The 23,636-nt window shown below is 37.7% G+C and overlaps 2 protein-coding genes across 6 annotated transcripts in view; one reads left to right on the top strand and one right to left on the bottom strand.

Moving 5' to 3' along the window:
• The first annotated feature begins 1,183 nt into the window (after positions 1-1,183).
• PACC1 (proton activated chloride channel 1) lies at positions 1,184-23,078 on the top strand. 5 transcript variants are annotated; one of them, XM_081944176.1, is made up of 9 exons: positions 1,258-1,337; positions 2,003-2,088; positions 9,489-9,576; positions 11,731-11,934; positions 13,609-13,763; positions 15,356-15,498; positions 17,276-17,420; positions 18,160-18,264; positions 19,642-23,078. In XM_081944176.1, exons 2-9 carry the CDS (start codon positions 2,053-2,055, stop codon positions 19,801-19,803), a joined length of 1,038 nt encoding a protein of 345 aa, XP_081800302.1. In that variant the 5' UTR covers positions 1,258-1,337; positions 2,003-2,052; the 3' UTR covers positions 19,804-23,078. The 5 variants fall into 5 exon arrangements, with proteins under 5 accessions (XP_081800305.1, XP_081800302.1, XP_081800303.1 ...); XM_081944177.1 differs by lacking the exon at positions 1,258-1,337 and adding an exon at positions 1,820-1,869; XM_081944179.1 differs by lacking the exon at positions 2,003-2,088 and having other exon boundaries at positions 1,184-1,337.
• The window catches only part of PPP2R5A (protein phosphatase 2 regulatory subunit B'alpha), a 54,405-nt gene continuing 52,810 nt past the window's right edge, over positions 22,042-23,636 (bottom strand). Inside the window, exon 13 of the mRNA XM_081944172.1 lies at positions 22,042-23,545. Within this exon, the coding sequence (XP_081800298.1) occupies positions 23,407-23,545 (139 nt within the window). The 3' untranslated portion in view covers positions 22,042-23,406. The remainder of the gene's footprint in view (positions 23,546-23,636) is intronic.

Below are 23,636 nucleotides of genomic sequence, written 5' to 3' on the forward strand. Positions count from 1 at the left end.
TATATTTATATACATTTGATGGATATTTTATGACTTTACATATAATTGAAAGGATTGACACACAAATATAAAATGTTGGTGATTTTTTTTATATACTGTAAGAAATATCAGAATAAGATAGATGATACTATAAAGATATATTATTTAATAGATTTATAATGATGTAACAGATAAATTAGCATACATATGAATTTAACCTTTAGAATTCATGTTTAAAAGGAAGAAATTATAACGGAGCATCATATGAATATATGATTTACAATGATAATCAACATACTAACGTATATCGGGTTCATAACTATTGATTTTATATGCAACCGAAAGCAGTGACACACAAATGTTTGTGACCAAACGACATGCTAAATAGATATGTAACTGATATTTTTATGTATATTTTTGTTTGTTTTAAAATAAAATAAAAACCTTTAAAAAAAACAAAACAAAAAACATCACTGGCGGAGTGGGACAGAAGAAAAAAATCCCTCTACTTGATTAATTATTTGACTGATTAAAGCAATGTCTACCTTGCAACGCTAATGTAAAGTATAGTTGCAGAAGCAGGGGGTTGGACTAGAAGACCTCCAAGGTCCCTTCCAACTCTGTTATTCTATTCTATTCTATTCTTAGTCCTAGTCCTAGTCCTAGTCCTAGTCCTAGTCCTAGTCCTAGTCCTAGTCCTAGTCCTAGTCGTCTACTCTATTTAGAATAAATGACTCTGGCACTCAGATGGTGCTGTTCGTCCGTGGTTATGAATTTGTGATGGCCTCTCGGAATAAGGCCCAAGTTTAATTAAAAGATACTACAAGTGAGAAGATGATTTAAAAATAACTGTAAACATTTTTTTTAATTCTTGGGTTTTGTTTTCCGTGTTGGAAACAGGTTAAAGTGAATAGCGGGACTTAAATCTGAAAATCACTGCCAACTAGCATGCCTATGATTTCAGAAATCTATTAAAAGGCCTTTTTATTTAAACAATGGTCCGGTGCTCACTGCTTGATTTACCCTTCACAAGTACAATGTGCTGTAATTTTGTTTTCTTGGTTGTCTCTTATTAACTCTTCAAACACTGCAAACCAAGCCTGATCATGTATGATCATGGCTTCAGATCTGGAAGCCATCAAGCTGTATACACAGAAGATCTTTATGCAACAAGTGACTTTAAGTGATTAAAATGAGTCATTATTACTTTTACAGTGAGGTATATAATAATAAAGAGGCAGCTGCTACTACTGCTAGCGGGAATACTAACAATCAAGAGGACTGACAATACTCTCCAGAATTCATCTGTGTCATATTAAAGGACTTTCTTTGCTACTGCGTGCTACTCTGCAGCTCAGGTATGGTTATTACCGGACGTTACACATTTTGAGGTATGATAGTCCTAATGATAGCCACATTTCACTATTAAGGATGCGTTTTAACAATAACTTGCTTTCTATTTATTGAGGATTTGATGTAACTCCTGTTTACCAAGGGATGCTTCCAAGTCTATCTGCAACTTTGTGCACATTAATTAAAATAATTAACGGGTTATTAAAATGGTGCTAATAAAATTGTGCTTTATTATATACTGTAAACGGATACCGGTCACTCAGTTTGTTGCAGCTCTTAGATATAACCGCTCTACCTCCTGCTTACGTTCTTCATACAATTCGACGTATTTCCTAAATGGGCTAACCCGGCCGAACAGTATCCGGTCAAGGGTAAAGCTGCTTGAGACGCCAGAGAGCGCTATACTTGATAATAAACTACATCTCCCAGCAGCCTTTCTGCTTCGACTTCGGTTCCGCAACCGGTGTCAGTAATACGTCATAGAAGTAATGGCCAGAGCGGTGGAAGAAGATAATCTAGCGACACCTTGTGGAGTCGGTGCGTTACATGCGCTTGCGCTATTGATCGGATCATATTCGCTCACTTGGTGGGCGCTGAAACGCGGCGTTCGGAGCGGCGCTGCCTCTTCGATGCCTGCTGCTTCGATTTCCTCCCCGCTTTCTCTTAATAGATGCCGCTGTTTGATCCGATTCTCCCCTGCGCTTTCTTTTCGCCGGTGCCATGATTAGACAAGAGAGCTCGTCATCTTATCAAGAGGTATTGGGAGAAAAGCGGGGAGGGAGGCGCAGTATTTGCACTCCGCTGATACCAGGTGCCTGCAGGCGAGGCTTTGTATGAGATCGGCGCTTAAGGTTACAGCTTGGCGGCGTCGAGAAACAACGCCAGCCTGCACCGAAGAGACCGTGCCTTTGCACGGTCATTGGCAAGCAAGCAACAGCAACCACAATGTAAACTTCGGAAGGAAGTCCCGCCAAAGTTCAACGAGACTTACTCCAAAGTAATAGTACAATCCTGTGGGTGTCGTAGTAGACAAAGGGATGCCTTAGGGCAGACATGCATAGGTGTGCCCCTTTACGCTACAAGTATGTGTATCCTCAGCGTTGCCGCTCTGGATGCATCGGAATGCCGAGTTTAAGCGAGTGCACAATTTAAGGAGAGAGGCTCAAACCCTTGCAGTGCTCCATGCAGCTGGAGAGGATGCTCTTTGAACAAACTGGCTGTGGACGGGACTCCTGTTAATGCAGAATTTTAATAGATGGTAACAACCCCACTGAAAGCTGGGAGCTTTTCTTCTTACTAAAGATTAGTAGGACTGGATTGTATTAGGTTATTTCTCCCCCCAAGAATTTAAAGCAATTTTTTAAGGCAAGATGGCAAGAATTCAGAAATCGGCTTTCTTGACCTGAGCCTTTTCCTTCCCTCCCTCCAACAGCACTTTAAAAAGCTCTGGAAGCTGCATTTGGGTTTTATTTATTAAATTTATATGCCACCTATCTCACCATCCAGGGTGACTCAATGCCTGTAACTTTGGCACCTCTTCTTCAAAGATAGTGTACATTGTTTTGTTTTTAACCTTGGCAATGTTAAGATGTATGGATTTCAACTTCAAGAGAATTCTAGCTTGGGGGGGGGGGTTGACCTACAAAAGGTTATATGTCATAGTTAAATATTAATTGTACAGATGCCTTAAGATTTTTGTTGTCACTGCTGCTTTGTGATATCAGACTAATATGTTTGCTCCTCCAGGAAGAACCTTAAAGAATAGGAATTAGGAAAAACTAAAAAAATATCTTAGAAGTTTTAATTATGCAGCTGAAATGAGACCAATATCCAGGCTTTAGAGTCTTCCAAAACTCTTCTTGAAGCTTCGTGAACACGTTCTGATTATGTGGAAGTCAGCAAATTTCAATATGTCTTAGTTAAGCACTGCATGTGTACCATTTGAAGACCATTTTGGAAAATTATATGTAACTGCCACTATCAGGCAATAATTTAAGGATACCAAGAAACTAACCTATGTTAAGTAAGTCCCCAGTGAATTTAAGGAGTTTATACTCATTTCCCCTTTTCCATGACTGATGGATATTGTAGATCACAGGGATCAAACTCAATCCCGTCATGAGCTGAATTGTGACATATAGTGACATTTTGTGCCTTTGCAGAGCTGGGCTGGGCATGGCCTGCATGTGAAATTTCCAGCCCGCAACTGCCAGTTTGACAGGCTTGTTGTAGGTCAACAGATCTGGAGGACACTGGACTTAGAAAGACTACTCCAGTAATACTGCAAGGAGATGTTATCCATATGTTATCTAACATAGCTGAGGCTGCTTTTGTTATATATCAGTTTCACACTTCATTCCCATAGAATTGAAATTCACCCTCTCCTTTCCTTTGGATTTTCACAATAAAAGAAGCTGGCTTAAAGCACTAATTTTAATTTTGCTTTTGTTTCTAATTCTAATGTTTGCTTAGTGTTTTATTTCTCTGAGCATATTTTAAAGGGGGAAAAAAACATGGTGCTGCCTTTTGCATGGAACAGCTTTTAAGTGGCTGCATTGCTTCTCTGCTTGGCAGACCTCTGTGCGAGTAAATAGGCAGGAAAAGGAAGGAGGGAGAGTACTGCTGGTCGTCGAGATAAACAAGCCCAGGCAGACAGACACTTTCAAATGCATTTTTAGAAAGCTCCGGAAATTGGCTGCGTGTTTGCATTTACTTGGCTTGGTCAGACTCTCTGAGTTGTGCTGACAAATTCTCTGCTGGTCACCATGACAGAGTCCGAGGGTTCTTGTTTTGCATATCAGTAAATCAGCTGCTGCAATGATACGTCTGTTTGCTTCCCTGCTTCTCCTTCAGCCTAAAGAGCAGCTTTCCTTAAGAGGACACTGTCCAGGTGCTCTGGATTACCACTCCATCAGTCAATCAGCAGACTGGCTTGGCTGATGGAGTTGTAATCGGGTATCTCTGGGTAGCATCAATTTAGGAAAGGCTGCTAACTGTGGCAACAGTTTAGTTTCTTAAATCTATGACGGGGGAACCAAAACGTTTTGTAACACCTTAAACACCAGATGATTTTACAGAATAAATTTAATCCATAAAGAAGTTGGCCATTTTGTTTGTTTGTTTGTTTATTTGGATTTATATGCCGCCCTTCTCCAAAAGGACTCAGGGCGGCGTACAACATTAAAAAAACACACATCCCAAAAGTTAAAAAAAAAATTAAATACATATCCAAAAAACAAACCAAATTTAAAAGACAATACATTTAAAATAAGTTAAAATTAACAGGCCAGGCCGGCTTGCTGGAAAAGCCAAGTTTTTAGGGCGCGTCGGAAGGACCTGAGGTCAGGGATTATGCGAAACTCCGGGGGCAGCTCATTCCAGAGGGAACGCGCTCCCACAGAGAAGGCTCTCCCCCTGGGGGTCACCAGCCGACACTGTCTGGCCGACGGCACCCTGAGGAGGCCAACTCTGTGGGATTGTACTGGACGGTGGGAGGCTACTGGTGGCAGTAGGTGGTCTCGCAGGTACCCTGGGCCTAAGCCATGGAGCGCTTTAAAGGTCATAATACCTTGAATTGCACCCGGAAAACAACTGGCAACCAGTGCAGGCCGCCTAAAAGGGGTGTAACATGGGAGCACCTAGATACCCCCATGACAACCCGTGCGGCCGACTACGACGATGTATTTTTGTCATAGTCTTTATATTCACATACTGAGGAAAAATCATTGTCTTCAATCGGGAGCATAGTTGAAGAATATTCATTTCTTTTACAAAAGGTTGCTACAACAAATTGTGGTTGCAGTGTGGAACATGCCTGTTTGGGATTCCATATGAGTTGCAAGCATCTTCTCTTCTTCATCCTCAGTTTTCTCCCCAACTGGCATAGTTGTTATGTTCCCACTGAATCTCTCTACTGAGCTCTTTCTCAGAGGAACAGGGCCTCAGAGAAGGGAAATGTTTTTGAGTTTTCTTTTGTAAACCTTGAGGTTTCCTTAAGTTTTGGCTACAGAAGCAGGGATGTAAGTATCCTAAGAACACAGACTGTGTTCTGAAACAGCCATTGGTGTCAAGATTCAAAGGGTTCTATGGCCCAGCACTAATCATTTTCTGAACTTTGGTTAGGTTAGGAGTTCTTGAACACTTGCAAAGAAGAGAACTAATTTGGAATTCATTTTTAATCAACAAGATAATTTAAAGGGTAAGGAATGAACTAGGCAAACTGAAAATATTGTTAGGCAACATTAAAAAAAGTCATGGTTGAAAAAGGGAATGGGGAATGGGGAAGATAGACTATTGAGTTTGTTGCTGAGATGAATGGAAAAGAAATAACATTTACTCTCCCTTTAAACCTTTAAAGATAAAAGCATATCTCTGTTTTTCTCACATGCTTGTAAATGGGAAAGTGGGCTGAGGTTTGAACCAGTGCACGTTTATTAACAAATAAAGTGAGCGTCCCAAGTTACATGGAATATATTTCCTGCGAATTCCCCAGAACACCAGTCCTAATCCATAATTAATTGAAAGGAAATTCCAGTTTTTCTTCCACTGAAGCTGAGAATTAAATAAATAGAAACTCAAAATTAAAGAGCACCATGTTAGAACTTCTCATTGGCAATTAATAATAAAAAATAATATTCATGATATAAATGCCACTCGTTATTTGTGCCGGATTTATACTGGTGATATAAACCCACGAATCCAAGTAAAGATTTAAAAAAAACCTACAAGAATCTAAGAAGTGCTTTTTAAAATTCCAGCATTCTGGTCTGACTAGATCTAACCAGATGCATTTGGGAAGCTCACGAGGAGGCTAGGAGGGGAAAACAGAAGGATGGTGATGAGGGGAAACGGAATAGAGTGAATAATATGCTGAATCCAAGGATTGCTCTTACACAGACGCAGTACTGAGCAATATTTGATGGCTGTGGGGGGCCACATCTCATGGCAATGATTCAGCAGATGTTGCTCTCTCCAATGATTCTAGGCAGCTTTCTCTTTTTGTTTTAATTAACTGCCTTGCAGTATGACCAGGGGCATAAAACAATTCTACACATCTAAAAGGCCTTAAGTGTGAAGATTTATTTATTTAGTTGATATTAAATTTATGGCCCACCCCTCGTGCCATTGAAAGCAATTGGAGATCAGTGTTATTCCTCCTCCTAAGCTATTATACGTAGGGGTTCTGTTGTCATTCTAAGGGCAGATTGTTCTATCATGTTGATCTAGCAGGATCTGCAAAAAAAAAAAGAGCTGTGCCTAACCATCTGGATTTAAATCATGTCAAGATTTATACAGTAAAATATAAATGCCTTGCACTGGAATTCAACAAGCAAGCAAGGTCACATATGCGTTATTGCATTCTGAACCAGCTACAATTTCTGAACTGTCTTCCAGAGCTACATATAAAAAGCTCATTGTTATAATCCAACCTTGAGCTACTAGTGCATGGGTTACCGATGTGGGGCCTCCAACATTATGCAAATGTTACATAGGTCAATGCTGGATCTAAGACAATTCCCAGATGGCAAACCTGTTCCATAAATGGGAGTGTGTTCCATCCAGAACAGGTATTTCACTTAAAGTTTGAAATCCATTACAGGAATCAGCAACAACTTGTCTTGACTGAATTATGTTTCTCTCCTATTCAGTCCCTTACACCTGATAGTGTGTAAAGCATCAATACTGAGCTTGTAAGAAAATGTAATACAGCTGAGGATCTTCAACATGCCAGTTGCAACTGGTACTAAATCAGGCATGATCTTCCAAATAACTTCATACAATTACTGAATAACATGGGAAACAAGATGAAATATTGAGACTCAATAGGTATGTTCAGTGCCACCTTCTAGAAATACTTAAAACGACAATCTGAAATTTGGGGTTTCTAGCCTCTAGCTCCAAAAAGGATACCATGATCAATAGTATCACACCGCATATCTGTCTCTCATAAAGATCACCCAACAAAATAATGGAAACCATCTCTGTGCCACAACTAGGGCTGAATTGAGACTGGAAAGAATATAATCCATATCTTCAAAAGGATCATTGATTTTTCTATTGGCTTGCTTAAATATAGAATATTAGACAAGCCAGGAATATTTATTGTCATTAAAATCAATCCAGTTTGGAGGTAGTTTCTCAAGTAACATCTTCCCCATATTCTCTTTTAAGGAAGGAGGAACCCTTCTGCTGTAGAGGGATCTCAATCTAATATCATTGGTCAGCTATAGAGGGAATCTAAAAAGGAAGTTGCAATGTGAATAAATTGAAGTACTTTATTCATTTCCTGTACAAATCAGCAGTGGGACAAATTCTAACAGATCTTATTAGATGGTACACTGGACATTTTAAGATTATTAAGCCCAGTATGGGTATACTATTATTCATGAAGAACCCTGGGAATTCTTCATAAAACAATAGGAGGACATTACTAGCAACAAAAGCTATATCTTCTACCTGGCAGCCCTTAAAAGTTCCACTGGCCAATTCTGTGTGCATGGGATTATATGCAGTATTTTACTTTTTTTCTTCTCTGATGTCTTCACCACATACTTTGTAATGGTGCTTATGTTATGTTCAGTTGTATCCATTTCAAAATTGTACTGTTGTTTAAGCTGCTGGCCTTTCTGCTCCATTTCCTACATGTACTCCATATACCATGGGGCATTTTTGTTTCTGAAACAGGACAGAACTACAATACAATATCTAGAACACTTTAACTAAATGGATGCTAGAATGATTGGTCAGATATCAGAAACATCCCCCAGAGCTACTTCAAATCCAGTTAGATCATTAACTTCTGGAGATGGAGGGAACTCTGAACTCTGTCTTCAGAGAGGAGGCCATGCTGCAAAACCCATTTATTTGACTAGATAATGATCCATTCATGACAAGACATCATTTCTGGGATTCCAATACATCAACTTCTCCACTCCAGGGCAAATCCCAGATGAAGGTATGGCCAGTCTCATGGACAGTTCCTCAAACAGTCTAGTTATGGCCCCCAGAAACTATAAAATCCATCAGATCCTTAGATACCTTTATGCCTTGATGGCTCTGTGTCTATGAGGCTTCTGTCAACTCAAGTCAAGGTAATGAGTTGGATGATAAAATGCTGGTAAGATGTGATTTAATGTGAAGCTCTGATGGGGAAGCCTAACAATTGCTATATCAGCAGAATCCCTGCTTTCACCTGAACAAGCCACAAACCCTCAAAAGTAATACAATCCCAGCAAGCAGCCTAGAAAAGGAAATGAAACCTTTGTGGGGCATTTGTTGGAGTTCAGTGCCTCTTGCTCTGGAGTGAGACTTATCCACGTAGCAATCTCCTATTCCTGTCTCATGGAAAATCAAGTTGAAATGTGGTAGTAAGTAGAGCCTTTTAAAACATTTGCAAAACCAGCATTTTAAAAATGGCCCAATTTTACAGTGGAGAGTGGGAGATACTATATTATGATTCAGCTGGTTGAATCAAAGGAAAGCTAGATTTTTTTTTCCTGAGATGCCTACCTTCATTTTCATTCAGTTCTTGAGATTGCTGTGCAGTATGTAGGGATTGTTAGACATGACCAGCTGGAGACATTGACAAAAATCATCCTGACAGCTTGAGCCATAAGCTTTGAGGGACAAAGCAAGAAAGCATCTAGCGTATATTGATGCATGAAAAAGTATTTGGCCATTTTTTATTGTGGTCATTTGAAATGAAATATAAAACCAGTGGCATTGAAGAAGAGAGTAACTGGGCCAAAGTTACCCTGAGAACTCTGTAGTTCAGTGAGAATTTGAATTTTGGATATAGCAATTAAACCATGAGGTTAAAGTGTACTCAGTTGTATCATCTAAGAAATCCAAATATTTCCTAGCTTTGCCTCTTCACAACTGTGGCTAAAGTGATGCATATTTAGTAAGACAAATTTATACTTCCTAAGAGTCAAACAGAAACTTTTCTTTTTTTCACAGGGTTAATCCATCATAAACCCAAAATCACCCATTCCATGTTTCAACAAGCTATTTGTAATGCATGTGTGTTTTAGGCATGATCTATAAGATATGAAGTGGCTAGAATAAGAATGGTCTATTGAGATAGCTAATATTTACATTTGAGCCCAGTAATATGCCAACTACAGTAATCTGAGCAACTGTAATTCTGTTTGCAGCTAAATGAAGATATGGAGTGTGGACCTGCAAATTCTGAACTATTAGATGAAGAGGGTAAGGAAGATACCAGTTCAACAATCCTTCCAGGTGAGGCCTTCTGATCTTGTCAAACTGAATAATTTACAATGGAACATCTTAAGCTCTTATTAGATATTGTAGATAGACCGACAAGTAATACTCAAAGCAGTGATATCTTTCCAAAGTATCAAGAAAGAGTTGCTATTTGTGGAAGACAGGTAGATTACTGAACTATTCAACAGGTATAAGGTATATAAGCTATAAGGTGAGGGAGGGGTCTCCTTTACAATGAATGTTCTGCTTGTGGTAACACACCCACACACACCAGGAATACTGTACTCAGATGCTCAAAGGAAATGTGGAGAAAGCTGATCACTACATCAGTGGTAGACAATGAGATTATATAATTCTTCGGACCTTTTGAAGGCCCAACCGGAGTAGCTTGTCTGCAACTATTTAAACAGCTGCATTCAAGAATCGTATGGCAGCAATGGTATCCCATGAAAATAGGTCACTGCTTTAAATGGTTGTAGACACCTACAACAATTCACACACTGTATGCTGAGAAACATCTTTTGGGAATTTATTCCAAAGTGTTGCATAGCAAATGTCATTCACCACTGCCCTGCATCCCTTTTTTCAGCATGCAAGGGCATGGTTTTCCATAGATTTAAAGAAAGAAGTCTTGGACAACATATTGCTTTAAAAATAACAACCCAATATTTAAAAGGTCTCTTTTTAAAGATGTGAAACTTCTAGATCCACCATCTGTAATGAAATAATTGCATGAATGACATGTTCCCTGTGGCCTTGCATGCTAAAAAATGCTGCTTCAAAAGCAAAACAATTGTGCAGAGATGAATAGGTTGACAATGAAAATAAAGGATAAAGAGGAATCGGAGTACTTCAAGACACGGGGAAGATTTTATAATTGGCTAGAGAAAAGAAACTAGAAAAGAAAGTAGGGAGAAGATATAGAACCCAAAGGATGCACTGTTAAATGGAAAAAGGAAAGAAGGGGAAAACAGAAAAGAAAATATTAAATATATAAGTATATATCTAAGAGCGAGACATAAAGGGGGGGATATAGTTAGGATAGATTAGAGAAGGTAAGGGAATAAGAAATGATATCAAATTATATTTGGGTTTGCAGAAATACCATCGCAAAGAAACATAAACTGAGACCTGAAAGAGACACCTACAATAATAGAAAAGAAAGAGAGAGGGGAGGAGAGAAGGAAAGGAAGATAGGGGAAAGAAGAAAGAAGGAGAGGAGGGTGGAAGAGAGAGGAAGAGAAGGAGAGAGGGTAGAAAGGGAAAGAGGAAGATTAGTAGGAGAAAGGGAAGGGAAGAAGGAAGGGGAAGGAGAGGAGGAAGGAAGAAAGTAGAGGAGGGAGGGAGAAAAGAAAGGGAAAATAAGGTGGTGTTACAACAGGAGGAAGGAATGGTAAATAAAGCAACCCAAACTATATATTATAACCTATTGAATGAAATATTAAATGTATAAGAATGATAAATGTAAAGAAGAATAACGATTATGTGAATGTATACTTAAAATGGTATGTGAGAGAATAAAATTTTTTAAAAAAATCTTTTTTAAAAAAGCAAAACAATTGTTTGATTCTCTTCTACATTCTTGCCATGCAAGAAAAAAATAGGATCTGACTTTCCAAATACTCTCCATTAGATTCAGAGTTTTGAAACTAGCCTCTTTCACAAGAGGCAATTATATAGTCCATTAGATACTGCAGTGGCATAATTATTAGCTTAATCTCACTGGAACTGTGGACCAAAAATGGTCCACACTCTGGCGGTTCGAGTCTGGCTCTGTGAGACGGCATGAGCTCATTCCTCAGCTCCTGCTCACCCAGCTGTTTGAAAGCATGCAATATTGCAAGTAGTTAGAAACCTAGCTGCATTTGTGCATGCAGGAAGCAGAAGCAGGCCCTGGGCCTGCAGTACAATGCAACACGAGACGGGAGGCGAGGCGAATCTGGAGGAGCCAGGAAAAGCCAGTAACCTGAGTGACGCTAGTCAGCTGAATCTAGTTCGCCACCTGCAGGGCACAAAGGCTAGCGACACAAGTGCCGAGGAGAGCGAAATAAGCAATTGAGGCTGTCAGGACAGCATTGTGCCTAGCATTTGTAGATTTCCCTGACATTGTATGCCATATGCTAAATAAATAAATAAATAACTTCATTTTCAAATTAATATTATATTTAGTCCTAGATGGTGGCAGCCCTTCAGTGCATTTCAGCAAGTCCTGCCTGAAGAACGTCTTCTCTGTAATACTTCTCTTCATATATTTGGTGCTTATGGCAGTGGCCATTTTTTTGGCCTATCAAACCATTGCTGACTTTAGGGAAAAACTCAAGCATCCAGTGATGTCCGTCTCATTCAAGGAAGTGCACTCTTACGATGCTCCTGGTAAGACCAGAGGATGGAGAGCATATTTTCTTGGGAATCAGATAGCATCTGTAGTTATCCTTGGAATTAGAAGTTTGCCATTACTACTATTCATCTTAACTGCCATTTATTTAGGTTTTTTTTTCTTTATTAAATTAAATGCTGCCCATCTCCTCGATAAAGCAATTCTCAGTGGCTTAAATCTAAATTTATGCAGTACATATGCTATCTTTATAAAGGTGAAGTTTCTCTGAAGGAATTCTGGATCATTTGATAGATACCTGGGGGTTTCCACTTGATTAGTAAAGATTTTTAGTTGTTGTACTAAGTATCTTAAACTTTAGGAATTGAAGAAAACTTAGGTTTACCAGTAGTGGAATTTTGGCACATTATCTGTCTTCTCCATTTATTTCTGATAATCGGAATCTATGCTCAGAATTCTTTAATTCTGATTTGATTAATGAGTCTACAGCTTCTAATTAGAAAACAGTTCCTGTAAGTGTGACATTTATCCACTCCACACAAGGGCATTATAGACCAAATCATAGTGTAGCACAATGGGTAAACCCAGTATGTGTATTTATATCTAGGGTGAGAGGAGAGGGCTGTTCAATAACATTTGCACTCTTACCTCACTATATTCCAGAAGTTGGTGTGTTGAAATTCCACTTCATTGGCTTTCTGTAATGCAAGCTCCATGTTAATTCTCAATATTTCGTTCTATCTGTCTTGAAAAACCTATCCCCAACATTCATTTTATTCTAAGACAATGTTTCTCAATCTTGGCGACTTTAGCTGGCTGGGGAATTCTGGGAGTTGAAGTCCACAGGACTTAAAGTCCGCCAAGGTTGAGAAACACTGTTCTAAGAGGATTCATATTTCATTCAGTGTCCATATAAACCATGTACCTATTTCCACAATTGATCAATATAGTTATACAATTCTTTGAGCAACATAAAGGGATACTAACATTTTGCAATGAGTACATATTCATGTTGTAGATGCATCCATAGCAGTGTGGCATCATTTGTTGAACTAGCCACAATAACATGGGTATCATAGCTGGATTTATATTTTTGGTATAATGTAATGCTTTGGGCAAACCAGACCAGCAGTATCCTTACTCACTTGGGTGTGAGAACCTGACTGGAGTCAGTTGCTCTTCAATATGACTAAGCAGTAGAATCTTGGACAGGGCTATATAGCTAAAGGCAAATTTGTGTCTCAGTGGCTGGTCCCATTAGTGTTAGATTTTTACTTCAAAATGGTCTCAAGTGTACCCATTTGTTTCGTCTCATGTTTGACTGATTCACATCTTCGCTTATGGGACAAGTAATGGCATTTTGAATTGCAGCTTCATACTGTTGTGCTATTCATTTATCTCCCCTCTAGACTATCAATAGTTCTAAGCATATTGGACAGGGACTTTCCATTAGCAATGCAGGTGGTTAATCTTTGGACACAGAGCCTGTGCTGTGCTATTGAACTGAATGGTCCCTCTGAAATGTTTTGGCAGAGGGTGGATTTTGTACTATGATCCTCCGTGTTAGCTTAAAGATCTCCCCATTTACCATATTACATTTTTTTATTATGGATAATGGCAATATGGTTTGCTTACATAGTTATCTATGGGCCTGGCATGGCATGTGGACTGGTTCCGTTGATTTCAAATGTGAAACTGTTTTTCTAAAATAGGTATTGCCCTCTACCCAGGCAAAGCTGAACTGCTAACCTGCAAGCATCATTTCTACGATTACATTCCACCTTTGGTCAACCCAGGCCAGCCAGGGAAAATTGATTGCATTACCCAGAGAATCAACTACACAGATCCGTTTACTAATGCAACCAAGGTAATAATTAAAGAACATAAAATAAAGTCCACTGTGTGCATAGTGGAGATGCCTCAGAAAAAGCAGGAGCTAGTATGATAGTCATACTGCACTTTTCTACTCATAGAGCATATAACTAGAAGCAAAGAAGGAGAACACAGGCTTCTCTTTGAGGGCTTCTCTTGCTGACGTTAGCGGCCACAAAGGTTCCTATCAATTTAAGCAATTGCTCAAAATGTCAGATGCTAAATCAGCACTTTACATTGTTTTAGAAAGCAACACAGGCATAACACGCTCCTGATGCAAAACGATTTGGAACATAATTTTATGCTGCAGCATTAACACTGCTGTAGCAGTATTATGCTATACTAATTATAGTGATTTGAATAAAGCTAAGATGAACAAAGTCTTTTCCCATAGGTCTGTATGATGCACCTGTTTACTAGTATTAAAAGCATGTGCAGGATACAGCACTTCCATCAAAATGACAGAAGCACAATTGTGATACAAATTCCACCTCTTTGTGTGTGTGAAGACACAGCAAGACATGTTCAAAAGTTGTAGAGCTTATATCACATGATACATTGCTGCTTTTCCTATTTGCCCTCTTTGGGCAAATAATGTTTACTAACCAGGTGTCTCTCCTGCAGAAACCTGGTTAGTAAATGTTTTAAAAGGACACTCTTTGGAATTAAAACTGGGCTTCTAAAGAAGGGAATAAAAAAACGAATCCCTTCTTGGCAGTCTTCAGTCTTTGCAATTTGTACTACAATAATAACTCAGTTTTAGCAGTCCTCACTACTGCAGATAACCATTGGCTGTAAGAAAACTGGGACTTACATGTATTTAGAAGTAAGCTACAGCAATAGAAATATTTGCATAAATGTGTCCATAACACCTGGTGCCTCCCTGGCTGTGTCTGTTGGCCACATCCTCCCTCAGCTATGTGCTTAATATTTAAAATAAGCCCGGAACAATAAGATTCTTCTGTGCAGAATCCATATTGTTTTGTGTATCTATTATATGTGCAATGGATAAGATCTATAAACATTAATTTTTGTAGAATAGGACTAGCTGGTGTGCCAATTCACATACATGTCCTCCTTCTGTGAGCGGGTGCTTTGTGAATCTTTCTATAATGCTGGCTTATCTTAAAGTACATGTTTTGCCATAGCGATGGAAGTGTAGTTCTTATCACCACCTTTTTCAAATGCTGTGCAAAGAAGCAGGGGTTTCTATAAATGAAAGGAATGAATGAAGGCAGATCATCTCATTGGGACAACCACTCGGCTGAGGAGCTTCCTCTGCCTTCTCTCTTTCTTCACAGTTTGCTGATCATGTATCACACAGAAAGAAGGTATTATGAAAATTACTATGGGGTAGGGAGACAAGAGGGGAAATCCCTATCTGTCAGTATCATTTGTCTAAATTTAGATCTAGTCTGTTGTAATTAATATAAGCAATGGAATGCTTTGGAGTATTATTTTTCTGAATGTTGGTAAGTGAATAGATTCTAGGGTCAGGACTATCTTAAACTGTCTTGATTAAAGCGTAATATTTACATCCATATAAAAGAAAAAGCTTCTTATACATCCATTTTTTCCTCCTCCTAGAAATATGCTGTGATTGTCAAAGGACCCCAAAATGTGAAGAAACGGGAATTGGTCTTCATGCAGTTTCATCTGAATGAGACTGATCAGGATTTCAGTGCGATAGATTATCTTCTTTTTTCTTCATTTCAAGATTTTCTCAACAGGTACGTCCCTCCTTAATTTTCAGTCACATCAGAAAGTAAAGGTACTATATGTTTAAGACTAGTATGACATAAAAAGATTGGGCAAATTCATGACTGTGAATACCTTTTTTTAGTAAGATTCCAAGATTCACCAAAGAATCAGATATGAAAGAGCAGATCTAATAGCTCCTCAGTCACTTATGCTAAATCATATATTTTCTCTTGGGGGTCTTCCAAATCTACTCTTCAACTTTCACAATCCTCATCAACGGTTATATACAACTTGAACAGAAGTGGTTTTCAGCTGGTTCTGACCAGTTCTGGAGAACCGGTAGTGGAAATTTTGAATAGTTCGGAGAACCAATAAATACCACCTCTGACTGGCCTTCCCCCATCTATTCTCTGCCTACCGAGTTCCAGCTGACTGGGATGAAATGGGGATTTTGCAGTTACCTTCCCCTGGAGTGGGGTGGGAATGGAGATTTTACAGTATCCTTCTCCTGCCATGCCCACCAAGCCACATCCACAGAATCAGTAGTAAAAAATGTTGAATCCCACCACTGATCTTGGGGCACTCTGGTTGGGGAAAGATACAATAGGCATTGATAGGTCTTATTTAGTCAATTAAGTATGCAAATCCACTACCGATTTATTCTCATTTTTCTTTTGCAACCTACTTTTTTTTTTGGGGGGGGGGGGGGTTTGTTGGTATAATAATTGGGAATCTAAAGCTCTGTCCACTGTACAGCAAATCATGTCTCAGCTCAACTTTATAGTATTGTGATAAAATAGATGAAAGAAACATGTCACCTTAATTCCTTGCCTACAAACCTTTTGTTTTGAAGAAACCTAAATATAACAGTGATGAGGAAGGAAGAATGCCAGGCCCTCAAATTAAAGCGTTTTGCTTCCAGCCTGCTAACATTTCCTGAAGTAAGCAGCAGTTCAATAGATTAGGAATACAAAAGAAGAGCCAACATTTATTTAATGTGGTATGGGAAGAGAGTCGGAAGCAAGTTAGAAAAACAGTTCTATTTTTAAAAGAACAAAATGGGGACAGTGTTGAATTTGAAATTGTAGGACCAAAATGTCTGGAAAGCCCTAGGAAAGATTTTGAAGCATAACTGATGTTTAACTGATAAATAATGCTATAATTCTGAATTTCTTTAAAACCTTATTAGCTGTTCTTAGGGCAAGACGGAATTCTCTTAGCCTCAGATCCTCACCATAAATGTGAGGTCAAACTGTAAAGATGAGAAAATGGTAAAATGTATATTACAATACAAACACCAGCTTTTGTACTTGTGTGCTGATATATATAATAAGCCCTGTGGTTTGCGTTGTAAGTTGTTGCCCGTTCCCATGTATTTTTGCTTTACTTTTGCATCCTCAGGGTGCAAATAATATTGACCTGTTCTGTGTTGACTGTTGCTGCAAGTAGCTGCCAAAATTATGTTATCATTTCATTCACCTTAAAGAACAACATAACTGAAATTTTAATTTTAGCTAAACTATTTAGCATAGACTGAAAAGCTTTACAACATGGAGATTCCCAAATAACACAAAACAGTAATAAATGTTTTTTTAAAAAAAAAAATCAGGTGATAATAGGTAATCTTAACAGGTTCCAAGAAAAGTATTATGAATATGCTGGGAAACTTTAGAGACTGAAGGAAGGTTGTCAAAACAACAATCTGTAAAGCCAGGGCACCACACATTTTTTTTCTTCCTCAAAATAAGAAAGCTTCATAGTAAGCCATAATAATCTGCCGAAACATAAAATTTCTTCCCATTACAGCCCAAACAAATCGGAATTTATGAAGGTGCGTGAGAGTTCCTATTCCAGTTGGAAATTCTCTGGAGGCTTCCGAACTTGGGTCAAAATGTCTTTGGTGAAAACTAAAGAAGAAAATGGCTTGGTGGCAGTTGAATTCAGGCAGGAGGTAATGATGTCTCAAGAGGCTTTCTGACCACAGTTTTTACTGTTGTACAAATAGCTGGGATTCTGTTGTTGGTTGTATCATCTTGAGTTTTGTGAAAAGCTAAAGGTTGGGTAAGTACTCACTGAAGACTTGCATGTTCTCTCTTACTCCCCAGTATCTGCCCCTAAGGGGCAGATTAATAGTAATGCTTAATGGTAGAGCTGGTCCTGACAACTACTGGCCTCTATAGTTTTTCTGCATCCTGAAGGCAACAAATAGCAAAGAAAAAAATGATCCACCATTAAACTCCTAATGAAATACATTTGAGGAATTAGATCTGTGAACTACTGTCATTAAGACTTTTGCTCAAGACTTTTTTCTAGCATTTCCCCCCATCAGTTATCTGTAAAAGAAAAAAAAGGTGTAGCTATTCTTGAGGGCATTGTACTGTATGTCCCTTAGCTCTCACATTTTGCTTTTTTGAAAAAATAAAGAGTTTTATTGTTATTGCTGGCTACATCCATGTGTCAGCCATTTTGGGAATTTCCATTTTACTTTTATCTTTTAGAAGCCTGGATTGTTTGCATGCCTCATTTGTACATAATCTTGGTAAGGTTCTTATTTTTCCTCTCAACTTAGTCCCACACAAGCTGTCAATTTTATTATTTCTAAGGCATTTGGATTCTTGGACTTTTTAAAGAAGTGTGTTTTGCTATGTTATATATGAACAATTACCTATTTTTTTCCTTTATTTTGTCAGATTAGTGTGGTTAATTACATTGAACGAAGGACAAAAGCTGACAGTGACCAGCTATTTTTTGTGGTGTTTGAATGGAAAGATCCTTTTATTCAGGAAGTTCAAGATGTGAGTAAACTTGGATTATTTTTCCGTTGATGTAAAGTGTGAGCCTAAGTATAAATTGGGAGCACAAATAGGACATCTGCTATGTTCAAGAATATGTACAGGTAGTCCTTGACTTAGGACCACAATTGAGCCCAGAATTTCTGCTGCTAAGCGAGGCAGTTCTTAAATAGGTTTTGCCCCATTTTATGACCTTACTTGCCACAGTTGTTGAGTGAATCACTGCAGTTGTTAAGTTAGTAACACAGTCATTAAGTGAATCTGGCTTCCCTGTTGACTTTGGTGATCATATTTATGACAGTTGCAATGTCCTGTGGTCATAAGAACCATTGGCCAAACATCTGAATCTTGATCATGTGATGCTGCAACAGCTGTGTGAAAAATAGTCATAAATAATAAATAATTCACTTTTTTTCAGTGCCACTGCAACTTTTAATGGTCACTCAATGAATGGTTGTAAGTCAAGGACTATCTGTACTTGGAATATAGTCAAAATAGTTAGAGATTTGCACTTTATGTAGACTCTATCGAAGAGTGCTGTAATGGCAGAAAAAACTTGATTGCTGCTTTACACAATGAGTTGTCTGAAATATGATTACTATGGAAACAATGTTCCAAAGGTGCTTTTTTTCAAGAGGCAACTAGACTTTCGGGTTTTTCTTTGAAGACGTTTTACTTCTTGTCAAAGAAGCTTCTTCAGCTCTGGCAACCAAGACCCAGATGACTGAGAATCTCCATAGACATTTATGGAAACAACATTTTAGCAGTAACATGTCTGTTGAGAAGGAAGTTTCTTTGCTTTCATGGCATCTTGTTCCATGGAAAATGCATATCTGATTACATCTTAAATGTAGGTGTATCCACTGGTGCTTAAACATTTGTAAATCCTTTTGAATTTTCAATTATTTCTGCATAAATATAACCTAAAATGTTATCACCTCTCCCCACATCCCAAATTGGTTAAAAAGAACCAAATTAAACGAATAGGTCAAAAACATTATACTTGTTCTTCTGTTTACTAAGGAAAGTGATTCAAAGCCACATATTTGATCACATTTTAGGTCATACACCAATATTGACAATTCAAAAGGGCTCACCAACTTTTGAGCATCATTATAGACAGGACAAATAAACCAGTTTTAGATATTGTTCTATTAACAAAAAATCTCAATCTTAGCCATGTGAATATGTAACAAGGAAAATGATATTGAAGTGCAACTTTTTCTCTTGGTCTGTTTGGAAATGTAACCATAAATAAAAGTTTGATATGTTTATTATTGGTATAAGCCAAGTGTTTTATTATAAGACATTCCATAATAAAAAGTAAACAGTAGTTCTTTAATCAACAGTTTAAATGATTTCTTTAATTTATTTTCATAGATTGTCACTGCAAATCCTTGGAACATGATTGCTCTTTTGTGTGGTATATTCCTGGCTCTGTTTAAAGCAGCCGATTTTGCCAAATTGAGTGTGAAATGGATGATAAAAATCCGAAAACGGCATCTCAAGAGAAAAACTCAAGCCTTGAACCATATAAGTTGAAAACAATGTGCTTCCCAGATTTCTGTTTCACTGAGAAGTTCAGCTAGGATAGCTAAACCAACGTCTATGATACACAAGAAAACTGCATTGATGGAAGGACAAATTGCTTTGTTGGATGGAACTTTAACATTTGGAAGTTTTAGAAAATGATTTGACTCTTTATAAATCCAGTCTTTTCCACAAATATGATTTCTTTTACAAGCTGCTACTTAGTGGTAAGAATATTCCTGAGAAAGAATTAACTTCCTGTAAAAAAGAAATAATTTGTATGGATGAAGTAAGATTTCTTTTTTAAAAAATGGGAATTTAAAATATAGTAATAGGTTTAGTTAATCCTGTTCCCAAACATTGAGTCCAATCACTAATCATCTCAGGGACAAAGACGTTTGCCTCAAGGCCTTCCACTGGATATACTGCCAATCGGCGGGAACAGTGCTTTATTGGATTCTGATTCAGCATTATTACTTACATTCCAGCTATTGCTCTGACAAACACACTCCAAGGGATGAAAACACATTGTTAAAGCTATATGCACTAACTGTACATTGAACATACCGCTGATTAAGAACTAACCCCAAAAGCATGACTAAAGGGATTGATCAATATTGGTTGGCTGTAGGACATAACAGTTCGATTTCTTACCATTTCTAACTGAAATAATACATTCTCTATTGGATTTCAGCTCTTTTATGTGTTGGACTTTTAGTTGCAAAAGTAGGTACAATCTTTTTTATAAAAAGGACAACTGATATCCTGGAGGCAACTGGAGGCATTGTGATGATTATAAGAGCCATGGTGGTGCAGTGGTTAAAATGCAGTATTGCAGGCTAACTTTGCTCACATTGCCAGGAGTTCGATTCCTTCCATCCTCACCTGCTCAAGGTTGACTCAGCCTTCCATCCTTCCAAGATCGGTAAAATGAGGACCCAGATTGTTGGGGCAATATGCTGACTCTGTAAACTGCTTAGAGAGGGCTGTAAAGCACTGTGAAGTGATATACAAGTCTTAAGTGCTTTTGCTATGACACAATATGTTGCCAGATTTGGGTGGATGTGGTGCCAAGTGCCCTTTTTGGTTTGCCTACTCCTCTGTTCACAGAATACAGTACAATGAACCTAAAATATTTCTTGTCTTAGCAAGAGTTATTATTTACTGAAACAAAACAAAACATTGAAAACAGGAATTTTATCAAGTGTTCTTATTAAATAATACTTATGCTAAAGATTTTTCAATAAAATATACCTCTGTGCTACACTTACTTAAAATATTAATACTGCCATATAAATCAGAACTCTTCCAAAACCTATAGATAACTTACTTTAAAACCCATAAGCGTTAAAAAGAGAAAACACGTGTAATAATGAAGTATTACAAAGATTATTATTCCTTAAATGAGAAAGGTTTAGATTAGTTTAGATACTTATTTTATATTTACTTAAAATATTTTTCTCCTGTTTAAAACCTCCAGACAGATTATGGTGGTATGATAAAGAAAATTACTTTAAAATATGCTAACCATTCTGAGGGAGCAGCAGAATATAGTAAAGTGAAGCCTGTAGTATTTTATTTTGAATCATGTGAAGCATGATTGGGTCCATGATTGTGTTTATATTTTGGAAAGTTGCCCGTACAAGTCCAAAATACTATCATTATATTTAATTCCAAGTATTTGCAGACATAAAGATGAATATGCGCAAGACATCCATTTTATTTTGAAGTGTGAACATACCTTCTGCATTAAAGATAGAATCTTGTTTTGTTTAGTCAATGAAGTGAAGAGGAGATGAGGGCCATAACAATTTGATGTTATGTGAAAATGAATAATATCCATTAAGTAGAATGAATTGGCTTTTCTTCTATAATTTCCCACTCTATCCCATTCTCCTAAAAACTAGTCTGGAATGTGTGGGGGTGGAGGGCTTTGGAGCAGATCTGAATAACAAAAATCGCACCCAAATGTGTACAACTGGCCACGTGCCACCAGATAGTACCCATTGTTGCATTTCTGCAAAAATAGTACCCATTGTTGCATTTCTGCAAAAAGCCTAACTAAAATTTGAGTATCAACATTTATTTTGTCAAACTACCTTTATTTCAAGTATGATCATTGCCGCCTGCTTTAATCTTATTTAAATCTTTTAACTAAATATAAATATTTTGCTGGAAAATAGCCCATCAATCTAACCATTCTCCTATTTATAATTATTAAATTACAAAAATGGTAATATACAGCACTAATTACAAACATAAAGACTTTATTGAATGCTGCTCAATCCCTCAGTCTATACAAAACCATTTTCCACACAACTGAAATTTAAGAGATTGGAATGATACTCTGATATAAAGATCTGCAAAAGAGCACCCCACTGATCAAGTAAAAACAGACAAAACTTTTAAGAATCATTTTTTTGCCATCTTAAGCACTACTTTTTGTTTAACACAAAGAGCTGTCTTGCATGTCTGCATACGAATTGCACAGCCTAAGCTTTAAATGGAGCACCTAGGCCATCCTGCAGGGCCAGGTTGAATCATAGAATAATAGGGCCAGAGGGGATCTCGGAGGTCTTCTAGCCCAACCCCCTGTCCATGGCATGAGTAAACACAAGTAAAAGTTGGAAAAAAGCAAGATCGATTAGGTTCTACAAAAATTTGCCAAACTATAGAGTGAAATTGATAGGATCCAATTTTTAGTTATGGGAACAGAAACATGACTACTGAATCTTTTCTAAGAGGAAGCATGAGAACTATATGAATAATTCTTTATTAAAAGATAACAATCTTTCCTCATTCAGAGCTCACATAACTGCTGAAGCAAAACACATAATGCAGCCTAACTCCTGTCCAAGTTACAATTACCTGAGGGAGAAGCCCAACTCAGCTAAGCTGATCTTACTCCCTTTCCCTGTATCTATATCCATTTATATAGCCCACTTTACCCACCTCTGTAACAAGTCTTTTCTACTTGAAAAGGTCCCTCGTATAATTTTGAATCTTAATCTCTCTAAACTAAACATTCTTATAAAATAGCTTGACCTGTGATATTGTAATGGGCAGATTCAACTCAAGTGATACACATTTATTCAGAAGCAAACCCCACCAAGTTTCATGGGAGTCAATCCCGTCAACTTGATACTAGATTACAGTTTCATTTCAGGAAATACAGTAAAGCTAGAAATCTCTTCCTGAGTCTCAGCCAAAGGCTGCAGCACTATGAAAAGCACATAGGAAGGAGAAAATGTAGCTACCTGACATCTATGCCTAAGTGCAACACAATTTTTTAAAAAAAGAGGGAAAAAAACTTCAAGTCAAAATTTCACCATTCCCATAATTAAATCACACACTTCGTGGATGATAAAATTCCTTTCTCTGAGATGTCAAAAGTTGACAACATAGCAATGATTAGAAACAAATTTACAATATGCTGTGGTAAATAATATCACATTCAATTACTGTATTTCAATTCAAAAATATTTCATTTACATGTTGTGGGTGGGATGGCCATTTCAAAGATACTGATGAGGTTTCTCTTCTGCATTTTTTTACATATTTTTTTTTAAAAAGCTGTATAGAAAAGGTAGGCCTCAGAAACAGAGGCTTTCGCTCTCACTTGGCACTATCATTTGGTATATTTGTCAGAGAAGAGGAGGTATTATTACTTGACTGGTTAGACAAAGTTCTGGTGAGCCTGAGTTCTTCTAGCTTTTTCCACAGTTCTTCACGTTCTAATTCTTTCTTCTTCTCTCTGTAAAAAAAAAGTGTAAGATTCTGAATCACTATGCATCTATGGAGCTAATAAAGATGATCAGAAATCCTAAATACATCATAAAGACTGA

This window comes from Natrix helvetica (genome assembly GCF_964273705.1).
Source record: "Natrix helvetica genome assembly, chromosome: 2".
Classification (NCBI taxonomy): domain Eukaryota; kingdom Metazoa; phylum Chordata; class Lepidosauria; order Squamata; family Natricidae; genus Natrix; species Natrix helvetica.